A 25000-nucleotide genomic window follows, 5' to 3' on the forward strand; every position below is an offset into this window, starting at 1 on the left:
AGGACAAGAGCAGACCACATATAAAACCCGCATCGTCCCCACCCACACAGGAGCAGGTGAGCGCAGCGGCTTCCACTGAGAGGTGTGGGCAGTGTGGCGGGCACTCTAAAGGGCACAGGAGGGGGCCCAGTGGGAAAGCCGTGGGCAGACGACACACAGCGGACTAGGCCAACGGAAGACATGCCGGAGTAGAGCGACATGTCTGTCTACAGCTGTGACTTCACTGTGAAAGCTCTCGACATGGTGTACTGTACGCTGGGCCCTGTTCACACATTACTGACATTTGTGCACATCCGAGCACACATATACATATACACAACACAAGCACAAATAAACAAATACACATGCAAAATTGCTCAGCTAGTGAGAGTGAGAGAGAGTGAGTGACAGTGCCGGCATGAGAGCAAATCTGTTCATTAATTCTCTCCTCACATTAGGTCCCTCTTGAAAGCGTGGTGTGGAGTTGATTCAGTGGCCACGGGCTTAATTAAAAGGGGCAAATCTGGGACTGTGGCTGTGACTCAGGCTGCACTCCCCCGTGAGCGCCGGCCTGACAAACAACAGGCCCTCGGGGGCGGTGCCACACCGTCTGTTGCCATGGCACCTCCGGGCCCTGTTACCATGACGACCAGCGACAACATGGAAAAAGCGTGTGAACCCCCCCACCTGTCAGTCAGCTAGGGGAAACTGGCAATGGCAGACAAGTATGTCCCCAAACACCCCCATACACACACACACGCCTACACATGACACAGTCAAGTATGGACATCTATCTCCCCATATGACAGAAACCTTGAAGGCAAATGACAGACAGCCAGTACATGCCATGTGGGCTTGTCGAAACACACACACACACACACACACACACACTTCTAGACAAAGACTGGAAGGGAAAAACATGATTTTATATCACACCTTATTGAAACTATAAAGCCTTTATTTATTACCAGTGTTTCATATTGCTGCATAAATCTGTCATTTCTACACTGATTTCATTCTTGCTGTAGGCTGCATTTTATTTTGATGTTTTCATTTTGACGGCGGTGGATATTGAAAGCTGTAAAAAACACAGCCGTGTGGTTAGCGTGGCGTCTGGGCGGCAGGAGGTCCTTCAGTGGCGTGCAATAATCAACTAATTACTATTATGCACTGGTGTGTCTTTACAGGAGGTAGGCGGGGGTGGGGCAGCAGTAGGCTTGAATGCGTAATGTGGAACAATAAAAACATCTCTCCCGTGTAAACATGCAATACATTTTACAATCATTAACCAACTAAGTGCGGTGACATAACATAACATCTTCTCCACACCCTCAGATTGGACAGCGTTTGACTCCTGGCACCTGGCTGCAAGCGAGCGAGTGGAGTCAGTGTGTGTCTCATGAATAGTGCATGGCAGCGGTGGAGGTGCCCAGGGAGAGGAGCGTGCCCGCGCGGTTGGGCACAGTGGAGGTGCCCAGGGAGAGGAGCGTGCCCGCGCGGTTGGGCACAGTGGAGGTGCCCAGGGAGAGGAGCGTGCCCGCGCGGTTAGGCACAGTGGAGGTTGAGATGTAGGCCAGTAGGCTTTCGGGGACACAGAGAAGAGCCTGCAGCGTTCTGTTACACATCAGGGCCTTCAACACACCAACTCTAGCTCACGTGCGTCATCAGTGTTTTGGATAGATGTGTGTGTACATGTACATTTAAGGTTGTTTGCTTGTGTAAGTCCACAAATGTCTTTATATGTGTAGATAAGTGTGTATTGTGTGTGTGTGTGTGTGACGGCCGATTACTGTGAGAGCAGATGTCAGGGATGGCAGGAGGACCCAAGCGCAAGACTCAGCATTGGCTGGGTCAACAGCCGTCTGGTGCGGAGAGGAGACCAGCACGCACCTGCCACAGAGCATCTGATCACACCATCAGCACGAGTGGAGGTGTTATACGCAGCTCTCGTAAACAAACACAAAGGGGAAGTAACTAATTGCCAGCATAGATGTTTCCCACATTCACAGTGGCTCAGCCTATTCAGCTGCTCACAATGGAGTACCAGTAAAAACAGAGAGGATTACTGATCGAGGTTATTTGGAACTGAAGTGCAGAGGAAGTATAGCCTGGATGCTAGCCGAACTTAGCCCCGCCCACAACATTTGAGGTCGGGAAATTTGGTCTGGACTTGTTCCGTTGTGGAGCGACTATGCCCGAACCAGAGCTGTTCAGACCAGAAGAACTCCTGAACGGATTTGTTTAGAGCTGAAAATGCAACTGTGTTTGAGAGAGAACAGATACTGTAGGTTGCTAGTGACAAAATATTAGCTTTCAGTATGGTATGATGCCTTTGTAAATGACGTTCAATTAGAAAGTGTTTCATTCATCCCGGTTCTCCCTAACAAAAACACTGTTGCTATGGTAGACATTTAGATTTCGCCACTGCATCTGTTGTAAAAGATATTGACAGTCTAATAACGTTAAAAAAACGACCCCAATGTTAAGGCAATTGTGGAGAAGAAGGATGGTTCAGGTGTTCTCCCTACAGGATTCACCCCCTGTATCGGTTGGCCCATAATCGCATCCCAATGGAGCAGTATCAGACTCATATTCTGACTAGAACTTGAGTATGACGACGTCAGGCTAGAGAAAGTATCTTGCTAAAAATAAACGGAACTACACCTATAGTACTAGCTTGCCCTGACAAAATGAAACCATAAACCGACAGATTTCAATTGCAACAGGCTACTAACAACGAAATATAATCACATTTGTCTTTAAGAACTTCAACATTAACTGAAGACATTCTATGGCTCTGCTGAGTCAATGAGGTGTTAAATGTCTAATGCACCCAGGCATTGGGCACCGCTGTCTTGACTTGAGCCCCAGCTCTTTTCTGCTGCACGCACTCAGGCATGAGATGCCTCTGTGTCAGAGACTTATCTCCTAAATAATAAAAGCATATGACACCATTCCATTCCGATATTCGCATCAGGCACACTTTGAATCCTGACATGCTCCGAGGCTGTCTAACTGGGCTTAAAACTAAATCTTTGACGAAAATCCATTTTTTATCAACTGTGGCAGGAAACTTAACTAAGGGCTCAAGTGAGACGACCGGAGAGAAACATCATGTCCTGTTGTACACATGATAAAATGAACATCAAATTGAGATACAAAGATAAACAGGTAAATCAGGAAGATGAGTACAGTAACTCTGTGTGTCCTTGTTTAGACTAGAGGATCCCAATAAGCAAGCAAACAGAAAAGGAAGTAAAGGACGATGACGACTCGTGTTGACTAACGCGTTTCCAGTAATGCCCCCCCCCCCCCCCCAAACACACACACACAGACAGACACACACACACACAGAGCCCAATCCTTTTGGTCCTCTCTGCTCCTTCAGCGGACGCCTCAGTGCGCTGCGCTCCATCTCCCACATGCCCGAGCGCCTGGGGCCATCGGCATGCTCACCCACTCAGCTCAGTGCGCTGACTTTTGTTCAAATGGCAGAGGAAAAGAGGCCCACAAACTCTACAAAAAGCACATATTCATGGCTGAGCTTCTGTGAACAATAGACATGATATGCTCCGGTTTGTCCATGGCAAAATGTCGTTCTAAATAATTTCCCACACAAATAGTAGATAGCAGAGTTGTAAACACAAACTATTTCTGTTGCTACAGTAGTGCTTCTTTTTGCTATTCTATTTTTATTATTGTACTATTTTATTATTTTTTATTATTGTATTTGCTATACAGTACTGTTATAAATAGACACAGAACACACACACACACACACACACACACACTCTTTGGAGGTCTTACCCTGATGTGACACCAGAGAGCGGAGGACACAAGCGGCCTCGAAAAAGAAAGCCATGCGATGCCCGCGTGAGCTTCACCTTCATGAACAGCACAGTGAAAACAGCACGTCCCGTCTTCAGCATGTCAAAGAAAAAAGGTGAGAGAGCTCACAAAACACACACACGCACACACACACACACACACACACACACACAAACTCAGACGGAAAGTCTGGCGGAACTAACCTATGGTATCTCTTTGTAAAGGTCGCCATTCAAATAAATTCAAATTTGGATTCAAAGCAATGGCGATAAGATGAGCTAGAGCACCGACAGCAACATGGGGTACTCAGCAGGCCTCACAAAGCCTCACAAATAACACCTTGCCACAGAGACAACACACACACACACACACACACACACACACACACACATTCTATTTCCATGGATATCTCATTCAATGATTTTAATAATACTATATACATTGTAATATACACATGTAGCTGGTTTACATTAAATTCCCTGTCAACAGGAAGAGAGAAGTCCTAGTCCAGATATTGCAGTATGCTGCTTGTTTATTTATGCCCCCTCTGCTTTGAATGACCAACAGTACTGCCTTTGTGTGTTACCATGGAGATCTAGAAACTCAACAGATCCAGTAATTATGGTACGCTTTTAAAAATTAAGGAAATAGGCAAGCCAAGTTAACATGAATACATTCACACAAACATACACCCTGGCCTGCACACAAACAAAAAATACAAATGCGCACACACACACACACACACACACACACACACACCTGCATGGTGACATTCGTCATATTGTTGGTATAGTAATTGTGGGAAATTACATGGAGCAGAAAAATGGCTAGGATAGATACCCAATCCAACCCTGTGAAACGTCTTTAGTTTAAATCCATCACCAAGAGCCCTGACTCCTTCCTACAGAGGGCCACGTCACTCTGGCCCAATCAAAAGCTTCATCTGTTCTGGGTGCCTTTGGCCTCTGGCGAGCCATGAAGCTTTTAATCGATGCAATTGGCTGATAATCCAGATAATCAGATCAGAGACCCCCCACCACCCTCCCCACCCCCCAACACCGGCCCAGAAGGCAGACAGAGTGAGTTTCTCTGCCGTTCCGTCACACTCCAGCTGCAGCATCAATCTTGTGCGTGTCCGCCCTGGCCATCGACGTCTCCACGTTGCAAAAAAAAAGAAAAGAAAAGGCTCCTGTCAGCTGCCTGTGCCACTTGCTGACGTATCGTCAAGCAGGATGCGTAAATCTGCCACTTTGGTGCGATCGAGCAGCCGGCACTTTGAGTACATTTGGTTCCAAACGGGCCTGTGATGCTGCATCTTTCTGCCGCAATAACAAAATGAGGTCAATAACTCATGGCGTGCACGGCAAAGGAGCAAAATAACTGTGCACTAGGACTTTAAAACCCTGTCTGCTGGTATGAGTCCAGGAGTGAGAGAAAGAGACTTGTTGTGAGAGAAAGTACTGTGAACCTCTGCTGGGAGCATTCGGTTACTGTCAGAGACGCGAAGGTCCTTCCTACCCTTCCCTGTCCAAAACAAAACATCATAACTCACTTGATTACATTATGGAGGTAATCAGTATTCCGTTCACTTTTGTTTATGTAGTATCTTTGCCAAATGGCCGTCAAAGAGAATTAACTTTAAAACGTGACCAGGCTGTTTTTGAGTAAAGAGTCCCTTTAGACTCCATGTCTTGACATGTCAGATTCATTTTCTGGACGTAAACAAGAGTCTACGTGTTTGGCAAGAGCACATCCACCCGCGATTTGCAAACCACAACAGGTTTTCATCGCTTATATAAAAAACGGCTTTTAAATGTCAAGCCTGTGAGGGGATCTTGCCTCGGTCAGCAGCACATGCACACAGGTCAGGACCCCTGGGACTTCACGAGCAATACACGACACAAATGAACCCCCCTGTGTTCTGTGCTTTGAGTGTCACACTAATCTATCAGTGCACATCTTCAGTCCTTAGCGTCATTCATCACAGCTTAAATTCCCTCCCAGTCACTGAAACATCCTGTCCGTTCCGTTTTTGCTCAATCTCCTGATGTTCTGCTCCCCGAGTCAGAACGCTGTGTCACAGAGTAGGAACTGAACCAGGCGAGGGCAGTCCTGCTCGACGTCGTTGTGTAACCCAGGCCTACGGGGGAACTGTGTGTTGGCCAGTGGTGATGGTGACGTGCAGTGCAGCCTCGCATGCTTAGACTTCAAAAGCCTCCTGCCAGCTTCCATCACGCCACTGATGCCTTTAGCAATGTCAAAGCCAGAGGAGAAAGTGTCATGGTAGGGAGCCTGGGCTGCCATGACAACTGGCATCCACTGCAGAATTACTTCTGGAATGTTAGTGACGGCTGTCGTCAATGACTTTGGTTCTATTTGCGGCTAAACGTCAATCTTCTCACAAATGAGTTGGATGTGAGTCACAGGCTTGGTGTGCAGAGCACTTGACTTTCCAAAGAGTCACGTTCTAAGCAGACGCAGTCTTCTGGAATTGCCAAACATATGCAGCAAATCAACACCCCCGCTTCGACCTAGTCGCGTTAGAATACAGGTTGTGCTAGTCAGAATATTCTTTTTTAGCCTCCAAGTCATCAAAAGACATCGCATGTAAAAATAGCTCAAGGACACTAATGAGTTTCTATTTATGCATCATTACGCAATTTTTAGCCATTAGAAACCTGCTGCTGTTAAACAAACAGGTTTGACAGATGATTTTGGCTGTCACATCGCTTTGAGAGCTCTGAGTCAGCCCAATCTCTTAATGCCAAATAGTTAACCACCCATCCATCCACCCACTCACCATCCTATCTAGGGCCTTCAACTCATAACACTAATGCGGGTCGGAATACGGTCAGTCACAACATGAAGCTATAAAAAATCAGGGCCTGCGTAGGTGTCAGACAGTGCCAGGGCCTTCTCCGCCTAAGTCCCCTCGGCCACCCCCCATGTTGCGTCCACTTCGCCTGGCATCAGGTGGGGCCCGTCACGGCTCCTGATGGCGTCAGCTGCCAGTCTTGGCAGGGGTGTGAGAACAGAGTCCAAGAGAGAGAGAGAACAGGGGAAAGAGGAATAGATAGATAGATAGAGAGATAGAGAGAGAGAGATAGATAGATAGGGAGAGAGATAGATAGATAGATAGATAGATAGATAGATAGATAGATAGATAGATAGATAGATAGAGAGAGAGAGAGAGAGAGAGAGAGAGAGGGAGAGAGATAGATAGATAGATAGATAGATAGATAGATAGAGAGAGAGATAGATAGATAGATAGATAGAGAGAGAGAGATAGATAGATAGATAGATAGATAGATAGATAGATAGATAGAGAGAGAGACAGAGAGCCCGCAGCCTCTGTCCGTCCCCCTCCTCCCTCTCCCGTGGAGCCGTGAAGGTGCCATTAGAGTGGGGAAATGTTTGGCTAATGCAATCGAGGGGGTTAATTACCCGCCTGCCAGGGAGGAGACAGGCCACGCAACGGAGATGTGTGAGGGAGCATCACCATGGGAACTGGAGGGGGCGGAGTTGGAGGGGGGCACGCTCTATACAATCTCTGCTAGAAGCTAAATGCTTATTTAGAGTGGAGAAAATGTAAACAAAAACAAAAACAAAACCTGATAAAAATAAACAACCCATGACACTGATACATGCTAATTCTGATCTTGAGTAAAGAATTTAAATGACAATTAAAAATCACTGCCTGCATCTAACCTCAATGCTATCCATGAGAGAAGTAGAGTGGGGAGCATTACAGTAGCCTCTGGCAGCCCTCTGTAGCACTCTCACTACTGTAGAGCATACAGTATGGCTAACTTGCTTTGTTTGGAGCAATCATCCCCTCTTCTGCTACGAGCAACAAATAGCAGCAGAGTCAAAGGGTCGCAAGATGAGTGAAGGGGTCTCTGGCTGAGGAGATGAGGCCTCTCGAGATCTCCAGGTCTCTCACACACCGAATGTGTGCAGGAAACCAAACCCTTGCTGGCATGAGCACGATGAAACAGTAAGGGAGACAGTAGCTGGTGAAAAACCAGCATCAGCATCATCTTACTGATGAGCCCGAAACTTTGTCACACTGACTTGCAGTTTTGCTGTTCCCCCTCCATTTTTGGACAAATAACAGGCAACACAGTGGACACATAACACCCAGCAAAGGGACCTCAGCACTTGTGTGATGAAGCAGAGGCTGGCAGAGGAACACAGCGTGGTGGAGGCAGAGAGTAGGAGGAGGGGGAAGCAGAGAGGAAGTAGGAAGACAAACAAGACCTCCTTTCTCAGCACTTTTCAATGCCGTTCTCTGGCACTCAAAGACATTATGTAACCTTCGCTGGCTGTAAATTCCTTATGGAAGGAGGAAGTTTAAAGAAAACAGGCGGAACAAATTTCAGACTCCTTGCCAAAGAAAAAACAAAGTGAGAGATAGAAAGAGAGAGAGAGAGAGAAAAAGAAAGGGAGAGAGAGGAAGAGGAAGGCTTCAGCTTTTGATCAGGGTGGATTAGCCTTCTCTCAGACTGCTGGGAGGAAGTGTGCTGAGACGTCCCTGATGTTGGGTGGCACCTCATGTGGTGAACAGGTCAAGGAAGGGGCTGTGCTGCTCCGTGCCTGGCTAGGCTGTTGTTTCTTTGGGGATGTCACTTACACTGGAGAGGTGGCAGTTTGGGCCGCCGACTAGCGACACCAGCTCCACCGTATGCGCACCTCCAGCCTTCACCAATCAGAGATGGCACTCACGTGACGCCGGCGGGCTGGGGAGATTAATCACACGACACTACTGTAGGGGTGTGGGGGGGGGGGGTGGGCCAACGAAAACAAGCAAGGAGAAATATGACTCCACAAGCTCACGTATGTAATCACATCTTGGGCTCCAGGTATTCATCAGTGCAGTGGTGAGGCTCCCAATGAGCCGGGCGGCCACAGAGCAATGTCCTTCTGCTGGTCGAAACAGAGAGTAATGGTCTGATGGCCAATCCCAAGGGAGCGTCTGAAAAGATCCATCGCCACTTCTGCACAAATCAATAACACAACGAGCAACCCCGCGGACCTGCCATGTAAGGAACCGAGGCACACACCCAGTCACGTGTTTTCCTCTCTCTCTCTCTCTCTCTCTCTCTCTCTCTCTTTCTCTTTCTCTGTCAATGTGTGAGTGCATGAAGTGTTTGTGAATTAAATTATTATTTTCCTGCTGCGGTAACTACATGCATATGAGAGAGACTCTCATGCACACATCCTCCCCCAACCATATGAACACTGACATATTCCTATCAGCCAATCTACATGGATTCAGCTGATTGCCTAATAAAGGGTTCTTATGCACACACATACAGACACACACACACTTACCTCATTCTAAGGAGCGCTGAATGGAATTCCAATTACCATTACCACCTGAGCATTAAATTGGAAATTTCTCTCTCACACAAACCCTGTGCAATGTGCCAGTGGCTGCTATTTAGAAGGTCAGCTGCTGCAACACAGAGAAAGCCCTGAGTCTCCGTCACACATTCACAGCTAAACTATTGTGGACAGGTGCTGTGTTCGGCCAAATAGAGAGCAGGCAGCATCCTGGAGAGACAGAGGAGGATTTCAACTGTTATTTATGCTTCAGTGCTCTCTCTCTCTCTCGCGCGCGCGCTCACACACACACACACACACACACACACACACACACACACACACACACACACACACACACAGGTTAACACTATTCTACAGGAACCATCTACACACAGGTTTGTTGCCTTCTTTAAACGCAGTGCAATTGGTTTCCTCTCACACCCTTCACTTAAGAGGAGTGGAGCAAGTGACTGGCCTGAAGGTAATCAAGCACAGTTTGTATTTATAGCACAATCAGGGGGTGGGGATGAAAGAGGCTAAAAATGAAAGCTTGAGCTGGACTGACTAAAAACAGTCGGGATTAAAATCGACTGCTGCGAAAACAGTCAAAAACCCCATAACACAGCTGCTGAACTTCCTTTTATGTTAGCAATACTCACAGATTTGGCCACAAGGACAAATGGTGCACAAAAGGGTTAAGGTCAACACACCAGCGTAAATGCTGCCTGGCCTTTCAGCATCTGACAGCATTTAAAGGTGAAGCCATTGTCTATTGATGAGGCTTAAATACTACTGTAACGCTGTAGAGCTTCAGTTGAGATTTCAAGGGAGCCGCACTATCTGGAAGTGTGTGTGTGTCTGTTTTTGTGTGTCTGTGTGTGTGTGTGTGTTGGGGGGGGCATGAAAAAGCAGCATTAAATGTACTTGGCGCATGGTGCTTAAAATGAAGTTTGCTGCTTCCAAAAAGGTCAACAGCCTGCCGTAGTCCCCACTTAACTCACAAATGCGTGGCTGACTACACACCACCTGAGCCCTGAGCCCTAGCCGGCCAACAAGGGGCTCGAGCTCATGGGCTAATGAGCCATGCTTCACCACTGGGAGGTTGGGGAGCAGCCTGATATTAATGCAGACGCCATCTCAAGATCCAAATACGACCATAATCAATCCAGAGGCTTGGAGATAAAAGGCCTGGCTTATTTTTTTCACAATGGAGGGGCGGGGGTACTGAGCTGAGATCAGAGAGTAGTGGAAGCATCTTGCTGCTTTGCTGAACACAGTGACAGCATGCAAAACCTTCACACAGAACCCTCTTGCCACATATTAAGACAACCTCCGCCCTAATTATATAGTGATAATATTCTTAAAGGAACATCATCCTCCCCCCACCCCCCCACCGAAAATAGTGGAGGACAAAAAGAAAAACACAAAGATCTCTCCCACCTACGCACTCACGAGTGCACAAAAGAGGAGACACAGCTCGTCACCCTCACAATGGGACGCGGTGAGCAGGCAGGGCTGTTTGCCGGGCGGGTGGGAACAAAGCGGAGGAAATGACAGGCCCGTGGTGTGGATCTGATGGAGCTGTTCGGCCCCTCGGCCTGCGGGGAGAGATAAGAGCCGGCGCGCTCAAATGCCACCGCGCGCATACATCATAAACGCCCCCGGCCTCGTCCCGTTACCATGGCACCTCACTCTCTATACATTCTAATTAGCCCAATCCCCCTGGAAGCTGCTGGCTAACTGTTCAGTGATTACATGGACTAGGGTCACTGAGGCAGACAAAAGTGGGCAAAGAGAAAGACAGTGGAAGGAGTTAAATGTACACCAGAATGCACACAAGCACCTTCACATTATCCTGATGTGATGCAAGGACAGGATTCTATGGATGGAACATAAAAATATTTGTCCTTCTAATGAATGTGACGTCTCACAGCCACGTTCAGAATTGGGCAAATGAAGAGTCTTGACCCTGGATGGATAGAATCACTAAAGCATTTAGCAGCTGCTGAGAAAAAAAAAAAAAAACACTGAGATCCATTACTTTCGTGAAATGAAATAATGACCGTCAAGGTGCGTCACCTGCCATGACCTGTATAATTCATGAAGGGAGGAGAGTCTACGCATTTCAGAGGGCCCTCAATTACCGAGATTTAATTAACTTGATTACAAGGGAATGAAACATGTCTACACACAATTAGAAAGCAGAGGCTCCAAGCGTCTAAACCCAAATGGCAGTGACTATAATCACTCATAGCGGCAGATTGGCTCCACTAAATGTACAGCTAAAAGACCTCTGATTCAGTCTGGGCATCATGACTGGTGGAAATCAGCTCGATGGTCAGAATCCTGTTTGCGTCGCCAAGAGCAGGCGCTGATGTTCGTTAGTCAGGGCAGGGGCGGAGGGAGTCGACCTCAGGCACGCCATGACCACACGTCCCCACAGGAGGACCGAGGTCTGAGGCCTGGCTGGGGAGTCAGGGAGATTGTGTGGGAGTGTTACGTAACCGCGGAGAGTGCTCTCCCACATCATGCTGCTCACCGCAAATATAGCACCATCACTTTGAATCAGGCCTGACGCATGAGCCTACGGTGCCCGTGAAGGCATCACATGCATTAGCGCCAAAGAGAAAATGTCAAAATAGAACTAAAAAACACAAAGCAACAGTGGGGAGGCTGTATCAAAAATGCACAGAGTTCATGACTGGATTACAGTGCCTGGGCGAAAAACAACATACTGCACGGTTTTAGTCTTGTGCATTACACAGATGCTGAACTGAAACAGATGATTGACAGCAGCCATAAACAACCTGGCAATTACGTCAATCAAACACCTGACTGTGCCAACCCACCGGAGGCATCAGTGTGGACAGACAGCGCATCCCAAACATGACACACCAACAAACTTCATAAGCAATCCCCTTAACCTCCCAGTGCACACACACACACACACACACACACACACACACACACACACACACACACACACACACACACACAATTATCCAACACTAAATAACCCAACTTCTTGAGGCTGTCATCTCATCACTCTTGCTGTCAGCTCCTCTGGCTGGTAATACTGATAGGGATAAGCTCTTCCCATCTCTCCCTTCACCAGCCTCACGGACACCATCTCTCCCCTACATCAGCTTCACGGACACCATCTCTCCCCTACACCAGCCTCACGGACACCATCTCTCCCCTACATCAGCCTCACGGACACCATCTCTCCCCTACATCAGCCTCACGGACACCATTCAGTCAGAGGAGCCAACTCTATGATCCCACTGTGCATCTGAATCTCTCAATTCTGAGCGGTTCGGAGTATACTTCAAATACATTTCCAAAAAATGCTCACAAGCTTGCGACTTAAGCATCTCTCCCCACCACACAGTGAGACGGGATCACAGAAAAACATTCTGAGAAAAAAAAAGATATCAGCATGCAATGTCTTCATCCCTCAGGGAGCGGCGTCCATCTGTTGAATCCTCGTGTCAGAGCTGGTGAAGGGGAAAACACGTGAAACGGCTCTTACTGTTCCGACGAGTTCAGCCACTGTGGCCTGACAGAGGGATAAGTGGGGACACAGTCACTATATATAGAGATACTGTTTCCACACATGCCTTCAGTTTGAACAGAAACCACTTTATTCTTGAAAATACTTCATATTTCATTTCTGTATGCAGCTTTTCTCTCTCTCAAAAGCACTCTGCATTTCATGCCTCTCTACTGTCTTCCAAGGGCAGAGACTACCATGCAAGTCCCGCAAGCAATTTCCTGTTGGAAGCCATTGGAAACTCTTCAACCCAACAAATGGCACACACAAATTCTAGCACACAATAAGCACACTTAAACTTGAATTATTCTAGCAGGTGAGCATGCTATGTGAGGGATAATGGATCACACGGTGTTCAGATAGCATAAAATAATGCACGTCCCAGATTGTAAAGTGGCCACGCTGGCTTTTACTGTTATTACCCAGGCTACTCAAAAGCTCGTCTAGTATAGGGTAGTGCTGAAAGGCTGCTCACCAGTGTACATCACCGGTCATATTTTTTGGTTCAAATGAAACAAACGCTCCTCTGTTGTCCTGTGTTTCCCGTCCTGACCCATTTCCCATCCTCAGCCCATGTGCATCTACAAGGCAGACTGCCTGTTCCAGTTGCTTAAAAAAATTGCCTTGTGCATCGAGGCTCTAAGTGCCTCAAAGCCACCCTTCTAATGGAAACCCTGCTCTTTCCTTTTCACTCCCTCTTCCTTCCATCTTCTCTATCTATCTATCTCTCTATCTATCTATCTCCCGCTCTCCTCTCTCTCTCTTTCTCCTGATCCTTTTTCGCTCCTCTGCCCTGCATGCTTAATCACACGCTGACTTCGACTCCAATGTAAACAAGAGCAAGGAACCCATTGGCGTAGCCTGGCTGGTGAGTGTGTGTGTGTGTGTGTGTGTCGTGCACTCCTTGGTCCACTCCTCGCTGGGAGAGGCAGGGGGGCTCCAGTTACCAGGCCGAGAGAAGAGCCTGTCGGCCACTGGAGAGCACTGCCAAGCCCTCGGTGGACAAGGAGTCTGTGACGACAGCCGTGATACAAACTGGCACAGACAGGCGTCCCAAGAGCCCACGGTCACAAACACACACAAACCATGGGTACAAGAAGAGGAGGGAAACTAAGAACCCGTCCACACAAACCCTGGGATTTATAAATACCTCCCTTTCTATGTGCAACTCTTATTTAGGTCATTGGAAATGGTTATTTTGTTAAACGAAATCTCCAGTTTTAGTGTTTGCTGATAACACATCTCCTTTGTTTGATTTGTTTCAGGTCTCTGATTGGCCATTATCACCATCTGTCTGATCGGCAGTGGAAATCCCCCAAACTAACACAAAGTTAGTCATGATAATCTCCACGGAATGTTCTGAGGTACCTCCCCACACCCACTGTGAGACACTCCTTGTATCTCCACTTCATCAGTGTTCCTGATTTAATGTTATTTCAAATGTGCATACCACACTGAAGGGTAGACTCATTTGTGCAATTGCATCACTTAAACAGTTTTTACAAACTTCTCTCTCAAATACAGATTCTTGCTGAAGGAATGACCCTAATGAGATCAGTGCATGTGTAAGCTACCATCTCTCTGCATAAAGTTTACTCTTTGGTGCAGTTAATGCCTTCCAGTAGTATTCTAGTCATCACCTCCACAGAACTCCTGTCACTGTCTGAAGGCTTTCGTTGAGTGACCTGCCTTAATCATCTTCATCTGTCCCAGAATGCACAGCAGGAGGGGAGACACAAAACAATTCCAGCCTTTGTGTCACCTTCATCACAGCTATATGCCACCTGGCGTGATGTTAAATTACATAGATCATCTACAACGTGCAGTGCAGTGACAGTCTCTACTCCAGGACGTGTGAGATGACCCAGAGAGAGACAGGAGGAGGAGGAGGAGGAGGAGGAGGAGGAGGAGGATCGTCAGGACTTCATCAATCACACACGAATAAAAGCAGTGTTCTCTGAGACACACTCTCTCGGGGAGCCGTCTGCGTAGTGTGAGTTACGCTAGCTGAACTGCACTCTGTATGAAGCACCCTGAGAGCGGAGCGGAGCGGAGTGTGGTATAAGACCGTTTCTCATCTCAGCGCCCCGAGCTATGCAAGCCCTGCTTAGCATCACCACCGAAGCGATCACATGACACTGCACATTTCCTACCCTCACAGAAAAATGTGCACAGACGCAAACAAAGGCTTGAGATGGAACATTTGAATGACTGGGACAACCTCCAGAGGAATAATTGCACCCAATAATATCCATTTTGCTAAAGAATTGGCTTGTGGCTTGAGTAGGGAACCAGGAAATGTTGACAGAGTACAAACACAGGATGCAGATAATGCCCCCCAACATTTTACATTGCCTGCCAGCTACCTTACACACTGACAGCACATTTTCATTAACAAATTCTCAGTGTACCACTATGTATATGTCAATCTAAGGTGATGTATCTTGCGTAGATGCTGTGAATGAGTAAGCCTTTAAGAAGTGCCTTCAAAATGTACACTTCATTTCTGAAACGTCTGGTGGTACACTGACTGGTAAGTGCAAAAATTCTATATATTTTTTAAAGTAGCTTATATAGTGTTTGTGCACATATGCCTGTGTGCCAACGTGTGTGTGTGTGTGTGTGGTGTGTGTACATACTGCAGTGTACTACAGCTATAGAGAGATGTTCCCCAGGCTGATATCTTCACTGCAGTGACTTTTTCTTTAAGAGACACCTATTCTGGCCCCGCTGCAGCAGAATACTAATGAGTCAGTCTGTAGCAGGTGGGCCATCACAACAAACAGCTGATAAATTACCCACAAAACTCTGACTTCAGGGCTTCACAGAGAAGAGGCGCACACAAACACCCTCACCCTCACTCGCTCGCCTGTACGGATGCAGATGCACTCAACGACCCCGTCTCTCTGTGCCCTCTCGTTCTCTCTCCCTCTCCTACGCTCCACAAAAAAAAAAAAAAAAAAAAACTGTAGGCGAGATCACTGCCAATTTGGGAAATTCACCACAGATATTACCCTGGTAGAGCTTACATAACTCATGCTCTCTTCCAAAATAATCCGAGCGCTCCAGGCCAGAGCATGCAAATCACAGGAAGAAGAATATGGTTTGTAATGGATAGGGTTTCTGCGGTCATCGAGGCACTGCCATTACGTAATGGTCCGTCGTCTGTCTTGTCCGAGCTAACTGTGTGTTTGTGCTACGTAAGCTACGTCCTGAGCTGAGAGCAGCGCGGATCTCTCCCATTGCCTCTGTTCCCATAGTTACACAGGAAAATGGGAGGCTTACACGAAAGGGAAAAGAGAGAAAAGTGCAGAGAGAGAGAGAGAGAGAGAGAGAGAGAGAGAGAGAGAGAGAGAGAGAGAGAGAGAGAGAGAGAGTCTGAAATAGACACCGCCAACTGTGAGCAGAACGTCTCGGAGAACAAGTGAATGTTGTGAGTGATCGGTCCGGCCACACAGGTGCAGATGTAGAAATCAGGACGGACAAAGGCGCCTTTGGAGTTTCCAGTAGGAGGTGGGAGTGAGAGCATCGATAAATCCACTTACTAATTTCAGCAAAGCTACAAAAGAGCTTTTATGTTCCAGTGCAGTCAACACCAAAAGAATCCCTGACTTCATTTGCCAAACATATACCCCAGTTTAATGTCTTGCTTTTCTCAAAACAAATGGCTCACTAATGCTGGTCAGGGGCCCTTGATGTGCAGTCCAGCACTGGTGATTAACATCTCATTGTAAATCCAGGGGTGGGCGTCTGGGGCAGGAGTCCTGTATGAGGGCACCACGCCAGGGCGCCTGAGACACCAACCTTTCTCTGCTTGGCTGTCTATGAGCTCATACGCCCTGATTGATGGGCCTGAAAACGAAGACTACAAGCCACAGAGACCATTGATCTGGCCTCCTACACTTACTGCTCAGAGTCCTTGTCACTAAGGCAGGGGTTTTAAACACCCGGCCCACGGGCCAAATCCGGCCCGCGTCCGGCCCAATTCCGGCCCGTGACGTATGTCAAAATAATAATGTAATCCGGCCCTTGAGGCTATTTTTAATTGCGACAAACAACAATACTGATTAAAATAGACGATAGATCCAAGTACGGTGGCGAATCGGTTTGTACTCTGCTCCACTATGTGCTAGACATCCAGAGCTTGATTCAAACCCAAAATCGCTGCACAAAGTTTTCAGGAAATACTTGTATTAAACGCGAGAAACACAAAGACCGACGTGCATTTGTAATGACGCGGAAGCGATGCAGGCCATAGTTTTGCACAAATTGAAGCAGAAATAGGCCTACACCAAATGTTGAAAAATGTTCACGTGTGATGAAGTGTTAGGTTGGCTATGTTATTCACCTATTCTGATTCTGAAGGAGAATATCCTTTTGGAGATTATGATCTATGGTCTATTGACAGTGATACTCACGGTGCGTCTCTCTGCCCAACATAGCTTGGAGGTTGCAGTGGTAATCGTGATGATAGTGTCCGTAATGGACGTGGTACAGACAACAGGGCTAGTAGAAATAGGGCTCTAAAGAACTACAAAGTCACCCGCAATATGATGCGAACTTCTGGGTACTCAAATTACCCTCGATAGGAACTGATTTGACCAGGATACTTTATTGTAGGCCATGTGGTTTAGTAATAGTTTACTATTGTTGGTATACATCTTGTGTTTTCCTGTTAATTTGTTATGTGGGTAATACGACAAAAAAGAAAGTAAACCTGCTAAAATATGTTAATCTAGTATTTACTGAAAGGTGCATAATTTGAGGTGCTTGCAATCCAGTGGCAAATTTACCCCCTTCATAAACTTTTGTTTATACTCAAAGATTTTTACATTTAAAGTAGGACTTTATCTCTGACCACTTTCAAGCAGAGGATGGCGCGTGCAGGAAATCCCTCTTGTGAAATCAATAACACGGGGCAAAGAGAGAAGCTGCAGACTGATGAGCGTGCTGATCTGGGCTGTCCTGCCGTGCCGTTTCCCCGAGCTCTGCGCTGATTGCCGTTTCGGTGAAAGCAATCAAAGTGAAAAACACCACATCAGAGAAAGAGCAGTGATTACATCACCATCACACAAAACATGTGAGGCTATAATGGAGTATTTTCATTTAGAATACTTGAGCCTACATGATTATTTAAATCTAATAGCTTGAAGTGTGTTGTTGCACTTAAAGCAGTTGATTATCTTCAAAATTTAGGCAGTGAATTTCCCAGTAATGAGCCAAAGCGTTGTTAATTTCACGGCCCCTACGAGCTCAGAAGAACTTGTGCTTGAGTCTTTTTTCACGTGTGCTCATACACAGAACTCAGTTCCTCTGTCCCACTTGCATAAGCTGTCTCAGAGCTGAAAGCTCAACGCAGCCAAACGCGGGCAGGTGGTGGGTGCCCTGTAATTTCTGCTGCAGGCAAGAAAGAGGCGACTGTGCCGCGGGCTACCATGCCTCATGACTCCAAAGTGAGGCCATATGTGCCATAACCATGTGATGTGTGTATGAGAGTTTATCCTCAAGTATGTTTCATAACTGCATCACACATTTACATTTAGTCTGTGTGTGTGTGTGTGTGTGTGTGTGTGTGTGTGTGTGTGTGTGTGTGTGTGTGTGTGTGTGCGTGTGTGTGTGTGCGTCTGAGTGCATTTTACAAAGCATCCAAAAACAATTAACATCGCACCAAAACAAGAAATCGCATTCCAAATAAACACGGTTCTGAGCATCCCCGCATCACCAGATTAGGGGCCTGTGGGGCAACATCTGACACCTCCGCATGTGTCTGGCCTTCCGTCTACCATCATGGATGCACGGCGCGCTAATCCCTGGCCTCCCAAAGCTGCAAAAAATCCCAGTCAGCTGCCACACCATTCAGCAGGATTATCCAGCGACGGGGGACTAGGGGTGGTGGTGGTGGTGGTCTCCACTGCTGAAATCCCTTCTTACATAACCAACCTCTGCATGCTTCTCACCCATAGTCATGTGACCATCACCACCATCACTATGACGACGGGGGGGAATAGTTTTAGTTCTGCATATACATGCATGGCTTACTGCATGCCAAGAGCCTTTGTGTGGCTATGTGCTCTGCGTGTGCTTAGCTGAAAGACGCGGAGACCAGGGGGTGTTACTAGAGAGAACATCAGAGAGAAGTGAGCGGATGAGTAATGGGGAAGTGCGCCAGGCGGCGGGGCAAAAAAAGCACTTGGACTTCAGCTGGAGAGGCAACCTAACAAAGACGAGAGGGTGGGGGTGGGGCCTCCGGATACCAAGACACAGATGAGACATGAGAGAGAGAGAGAGAGAGAGAGAAAGAGAGAGAGAGAGAGAGAGAGTGTGTGTGTGTTTGTGTGTGTGTGTGTGTCTAACACTGTTCTCCATATGACATGTGGCTTGTCTTTGGGGTGTATGGAACATCCATGGAGAGGTGTGCAGTATCATCCCTACCAGGAGGGACAGAGGGATACAGTGTGTGTATTTCACTGGTCAGTCGGGTGGTGAGTTTATATTATTTAAAAATAAGCCTTTGTCCATATTAGTAGCTTGAAGCATACAGTAGGTGTCTAATCTAAACCAACATAGTGTGTACACAGCAATGCTGATGTCTGGCCTATGGAAAAGGGCTGTTAAAATAAGATGCAAAGCACACAAAATGCTTTGTCCTTTTCACACAGACCTGAGGGCATCCACACATCACACCCATTACAATGTATTAGTGGTACGTCCAGTAGCCAAGCCATAGATTGGCTGTTATACTGTATCTCCTTTAGCGGTCCAACACTTTAAGACAACAACGAGCACACAACACTCTTAGCTGCCCTGTCCAAAAAGAATGCACTGGACAAAAGCAAAGAAAGATGAACATGTGGGAGGAACTGATGGGTCAGTGAGGATAGGAGCAGGCTTCACTCAATTTGTCTATTTTTAAACTTTAAGAGTGCTGGCCTGGATAGTTATACATAAAAGAAAATAGGAGAGAGGCCGCACTATGCATATATACTCTTTTATTTGCACATACGCGTTGGCACACGCCGAAACGCGTATGTGCAAATAAAAGAGTATATATGCATAGTGCGGCCTCTCTCCTACTTTCTTTTAGGAACTGAATGGTGAAATGATAGTACTATAACTGGAAATAGAGGTGTGCTTCTGCTAGTGTTCAATAACACATATAAGCTATAAAAAGCGACTGCTTCTGCCAGATATAGATATAAGTGTTCTATGACATGTGACCAACACAAAGAGGAGTCACTACTTTACAGTTTCAATATCAATAAACACTCTCCAATATTGACTTTGGCCTGCCTGGATGTAGCACGGCTACAGCATCCAAAAGGAACATCTTTTGTTGTGTATGGCGGTGCATCTATTTTTAATAGAGCTCATACATTTTTTATTGTCTCTACATTTTCTAAACATTTTGGGTTACACAAGCTATAAAATTAAAAACAGAACCTGATCAAAAAAGCTATTCCTGTTGCAAGCAACAATTAATGATCAATTACATAATACATTGAATAGGCTAGGAGTTCATGTGTATTTTTGTGCTAGCATCAACAGATGGGCTCAGTTAAGCTTCTCTCTCTCTCTCTCTCTCTCTCTCTCTGAGTGATTTTTGCTGAGCACTCGGCCGTTCCACCAATAAAGTCATCAAAAAGCAGACAAATGGCATTAGTGGTCCTAACAGATGTTTCGCTCCGTAAACCCATTTGCCCCGGACAATATGGCAGGGCACAGTCATACTGCCCCCTCTCCCAACACCCACAGTCAAGTAGCGCCTGCCTATTACCCCTCCCTCTCTCACTGACTCTCACTCAAACTCTCCCTCCCTTTCAACAAATCAACACTGAAACGAATTCTGATACAACGCACAAACAAATAAATAAACAGACTGTTACATAATCCAGGTTCCCTATGACTAGACTCCAAGCACAGCACCGGTCCCACTGCTGAGGTGGTAGAAGACAACACTGAAAGAGTGAGATCATTTTAGCAGGGATTCCGGAGTGCTGAAGTTAAGGAAAGGAAAGCTTATTATTAATGTGTATTGGTTTTAGAGAATAAATTATTCACACCATATTTCATTTACCAGCATAATCAGACCTACTGGTTCTTTCCTTTCATGTGTGCCTACACAACTCTCTTTACGTAACCAAACCTTCCAGTGAGACCAACTGAACTGCACACCCACCCAACACCTACCCCACCATGCTCCATCCTAACACACTCCACAGCAGGTGCCTTTTTGCTATCAGGATGACATCACTGCTCATAAGCAAGTAAACAGCCGGTGGCAGTCAAGTCAGAGGGCACACTGTATACAAAACCTGCCCACAGCCACAATTTCCTTGTGTTGTGCTTCAATAGATTGAAACTGGGACAAATCTGGGACAAACAGAGATCATTCCTGAATTCCACTCGGATGGAAAACAATGTTCAAGCAGATGGATTTCATGTTACATAGTCGGATTACCTAAAGTGATCAACACAAGCTTGGACATCAACAAGGGGGCAACTGTCCTCAAACAAAACAAACATACAGCGATCAAATATTTATGCTCAGACATAGACAAAAACACACTTCCCCCTCAGTGCAAAAACACATACAGCAATTTAAAAAAACAAGGAAAAACACACAAAAACATAAATCCTCAGCGACACAAATCCAGCCACCATCCACTCTTCATACACAAATCTTTGCCCAGACCCCGCGCCCTGACTGTGTCAAATACTCTGCTCATAAGGTGATTAGACATTCGTCTCGGTGAATGAGAGAAGGGCGTAAGAGAGAGAAAACACGATGGAGTGGTCCAGAGAAACGAATATAAACGTATACGTACTGCTGTAAAGAGTGTCGATCCACGAGAGCCTGGGCAGACCCCGTGTGCTCAAGTGCTCCATCCCGGATCCTGGCGCTTCCTCCAGGGTCGTTCCGTTAACGCGTCCCCCTTTTTCCTCTCGTTACTTCTCCGCTACTCGCTTTCCCTTTCTGGGTCTGGCTCTTGCTCAGTCTCTCGCTGGCTCCTTCTATCTTTGAGCTCTCCAGCTCCTTCTATGCTTTTTTCACGGATGAAGAGAGGCTGTCATCTCAGAGCACGACAAGAGGAGAAAGCCACCTGGGGTGGCGCGGGCTAGACGAGATTGAAAGGAGAGGAGTGCGCAGGAGCTGTCCTCGGTTCCTAACGGCGTCTTCCACATACACACACGCACAGCAGTCACTTGCGCGCGCTGCTACAAGACAACAGGCTGAAGCCTCTTGCACACAGCCAACCGTTGCTAGGCAAGGGAAAGCACTCCCTCTCCCCCGCGCGCTTGCTCTCTCCTTCCCTCACTCCCGGTCTTTTCACTCTCTCTCTCTCTCCCTCTGACAATCTTTCACGCTGGCTTTCTTACGCTGTTTATGTCCTTTTATTAGTTCTCCCCTTTATTGAAGATTTGCGTTCTAGTCCTCCTTGTTATAAAATCAAAGGTCTAGGAACGATGTTAGACGGCTCCTTCGTTTTCTGTGCCCAGGTTCAGAAATATCTTAAAAGATAGCCTACCTAAAAAAAGTGATCAAAAATACAATAACTCCACAGCGCTGTCTTCTCTTTCCTGTTCTTGTGGTCCGTTTTGTTGCTCTGTCCTCTTTTACTCATTCATCTCTCTCTCTCTCTCTCTCTCTCTCTGATGCTACATTAGCAGTGCTCTCAAGAGGGGTATAGGCTCTGGAGTGATACTCTCTTACTCCCTACCCACCCATCTCTCCCTCAAAACACCCCCCTTCTCGCTCATCCTTCATCCACATGTTTAGCCCTCTTTCTCAATATATTGGCCACACAAGAGGAGGAATCTGGCCTCTCTGCCAGTCAGCTGCAGGCCTATTCGGAAAGGTTGGTTTGGGAGCAGAAATCAGGGAATATAATATAATAAGGGAACAAATAGAATGCAGAGGAGAAAGGAAGTCAGATAAGACAACAGAGCCAACAGAAAAAAATCAAGATTCTTGTATCTTGAATATAGTCTTATTATAATAACGTTTCTCTCTCTCTCTCTGTGTGTGTGTGTGTGTGTGTGTGTGTGTGTGTGTGTGTGTGTGTGTGTGTGATGACAAAACCATGCCATAGAGGAGGAGATATTTAGGCATGAAAGTGGAGCCATGGGGCAAAATGTGAGAGCTCTCAGATCATGTGGCCGTACGTGACACAAGCAAGCAGATGAAAGGGTGGGATATGTTTTGATCACCGAAGAGTGGAGAGGTGAATGAAAGAACAGATGCAGCAGGAGAGAGAAACAAGAGGAAGGAATGGAGAAGGTCACAAAGAAAGAAGGGAAGAAGGGAAAAAAGAAGGAAGGAAAGAACAAAAGAAAGAAAGAAGGTCTGAAGGCTGTAGAGCAGGTGTGAGAGGAACGGGTGCACAGGACTGGGACAGATGGGTCCTGTCATCTCCCCCTAGCTGCGTGTTTCTCGTGGCAACAAGCCATATCTTCCTCACTGACCCCTGTTCATGTTTTCGGAGGAATGCAAAACATGGCAGCTCACAGCCCTCCCATGCTGCCCGGCGAGGTGGGGGGAGAGTGGGGAGGGAGTCCAACGGAGGCAGCCTGTGTCTGGTGACGTTGCCCACGGCGAGGGTCTCCCACAGAGCCCAGGCTCCCCTCTCCACAAAGAGAAAGAAAAACAACACTCCCTGCTCCATCCCCTGAAGATACTGGACCCCTAGACCTACAGTAGTCTTCATAATATAAAGGCCATACAATGGTGCAACAATGATGCCTCCACCTAAGGGCTTCCATGAACTCCAGGCATTTATGTTTGCCGTTTTTTATTTGCTGTTGTTTTTTTTCCTTCTTCTTCTTGCTTCCATTGTTTACTTTCCTGGCAGAAAATACCATCACAGGGTTTAAATGCAATTTCAGGGCAGCAAAGTATCCAAAGCATCGTTCATACCTCGAAACCACAACATTCCCATTAACTAAATGCACCCACAAAAACCATCATTAGGATATTATTGCTGAGAATAAGACAAACTGGACTGAAAGTCATTAATTCGTTGAGCAAGTCAATAAATCTTGCTGCTTTATTATTTTTTGGTTATCTCTCTCAGCTGTCTGTTTCATTAGGGGTTGTTTTAATTAGCATTTCCCCGCTCTCTGCGTTTCTGCCTTGTTCCGCAAGGCAGATCTGTCAAGATCATGAAAGAAACACGAGGGGAAAATCAGTGTTTACAACCACTTCCTCTCCTGCCTGATAAATATTCCAATTAGCCCGCGTGGAGGGGGGGGGGGGGGGGTATCAGAATGAGGGTGAAATTCACGCATCACGCTCCGGGCAACAAAAATATCCCCCAACCAACCAACCCCAGATCTTCAACCCCTACCCCACCCCCTCAAATAAAAACACCCTCTCCCACCCCACCCCACCCCATCTACCCTTCAGCAGAGGGGGAACCCGGGCAGCAGAACCTCAATTAGGAGACAAAGCTCGAGGAGGATCCCCTGGCAGTCCACTGAGAGGGGCCCGCACGCCTCTTTGTCCGCCCACAAAGGAGCTGATTAATGTGGCAGCTGGAAGCGAATAGCAACACATTACATACAGTACATACATGCACACCCGGACACACACACACACACACACACACACACAATCAGCCAACTGATCCAGCCAGGTCACTCTAAAACAACTGCGTATCAGCAATTAAAACTGGAGGTTCATGCACACTGTTTGTGTGTGTGTGTGTGTGTGTGTGTGTGTGTGTGTCAGGTCAGTCTAAGCGGAAATCCATTGAACAATCCATTCTGAATGCACCTCAGGGCACAGATCACGTCCACTCTCTTGTCAGTCTCACTCTGAATTTCTTACTGTGAATACATACAAGTGGCTGGATATAATGCTAATGCATACACTGGAGACCAACACACACACACACACACACACACACACACACACACACACACACACACACACACACAAACACACTGTCAGAGAGCAGCCAATGTGGAGGGGTGGGGTGGAGCGGGCAGAAGAAACAGAGAGAGAGAGAGAGAGAGAGAGAGACAAAGGCCCTCGGAGCTCTCTTCAGCCTGGAGACAAGTGGCTGCTCATCAAAAATGAATCGGCAGGAGGAAAGCAGCTCCTTTGTCTGAGATCTGGGACGCTGGCTGCGGCTTCCGCACTCCATGTCAGCACAGCTCTGCCAGAGGAAGACGTGTGTGTGTGTGTGTGTGTGTGTGTGTGTGTGTGTGTGTGTGTGTGTGTGTGCATCACTCCTGCCATTTCCGCTAACCCTTACATATGTGAGAGGGCATCAGAGGCCGTGAACCTTTGGGAGACTATTTGATGTGACA

The 25000-nt window shown here is 46.9% G+C and overlaps 1 protein-coding gene across 3 annotated transcripts in view; it reads right to left on the reverse strand.

Moving 5' to 3' along the window:
• Positions 1-25000, reverse strand: part of abr (ABR activator of RhoGEF and GTPase) — a 145579-nt gene that overhangs the window by 97820 nt on the left and 22759 nt on the right. Inside the window, exon 1 of one of the 3 annotated variants that reach the window (XM_042091148.1) lies at positions 21514-22025. The exons of 1 other annotated variant lie outside the window; for it this stretch is intronic. In XM_042091148.1, coding sequence (XP_041947082.1) covers positions 21514-21574 — 61 coding nt within the window. In that variant the 5' untranslated portion in view covers positions 21575-22025. Of the gene's footprint in view, positions 1-3786; positions 3879-21513; positions 22026-25000 lie in introns of those variants that run through there. One more of the 3 variants, XM_042091149.1, reaches the window with a different exon arrangement.

The sequence above is a fragment of the Alosa sapidissima genome, chromosome 5 (genome assembly GCF_018492685.1).
Source record: "Alosa sapidissima isolate fAloSap1 chromosome 5, fAloSap1.pri, whole genome shotgun sequence".
Classification (NCBI taxonomy): domain Eukaryota; kingdom Metazoa; phylum Chordata; class Actinopteri; order Clupeiformes; family Clupeidae; genus Alosa; species Alosa sapidissima.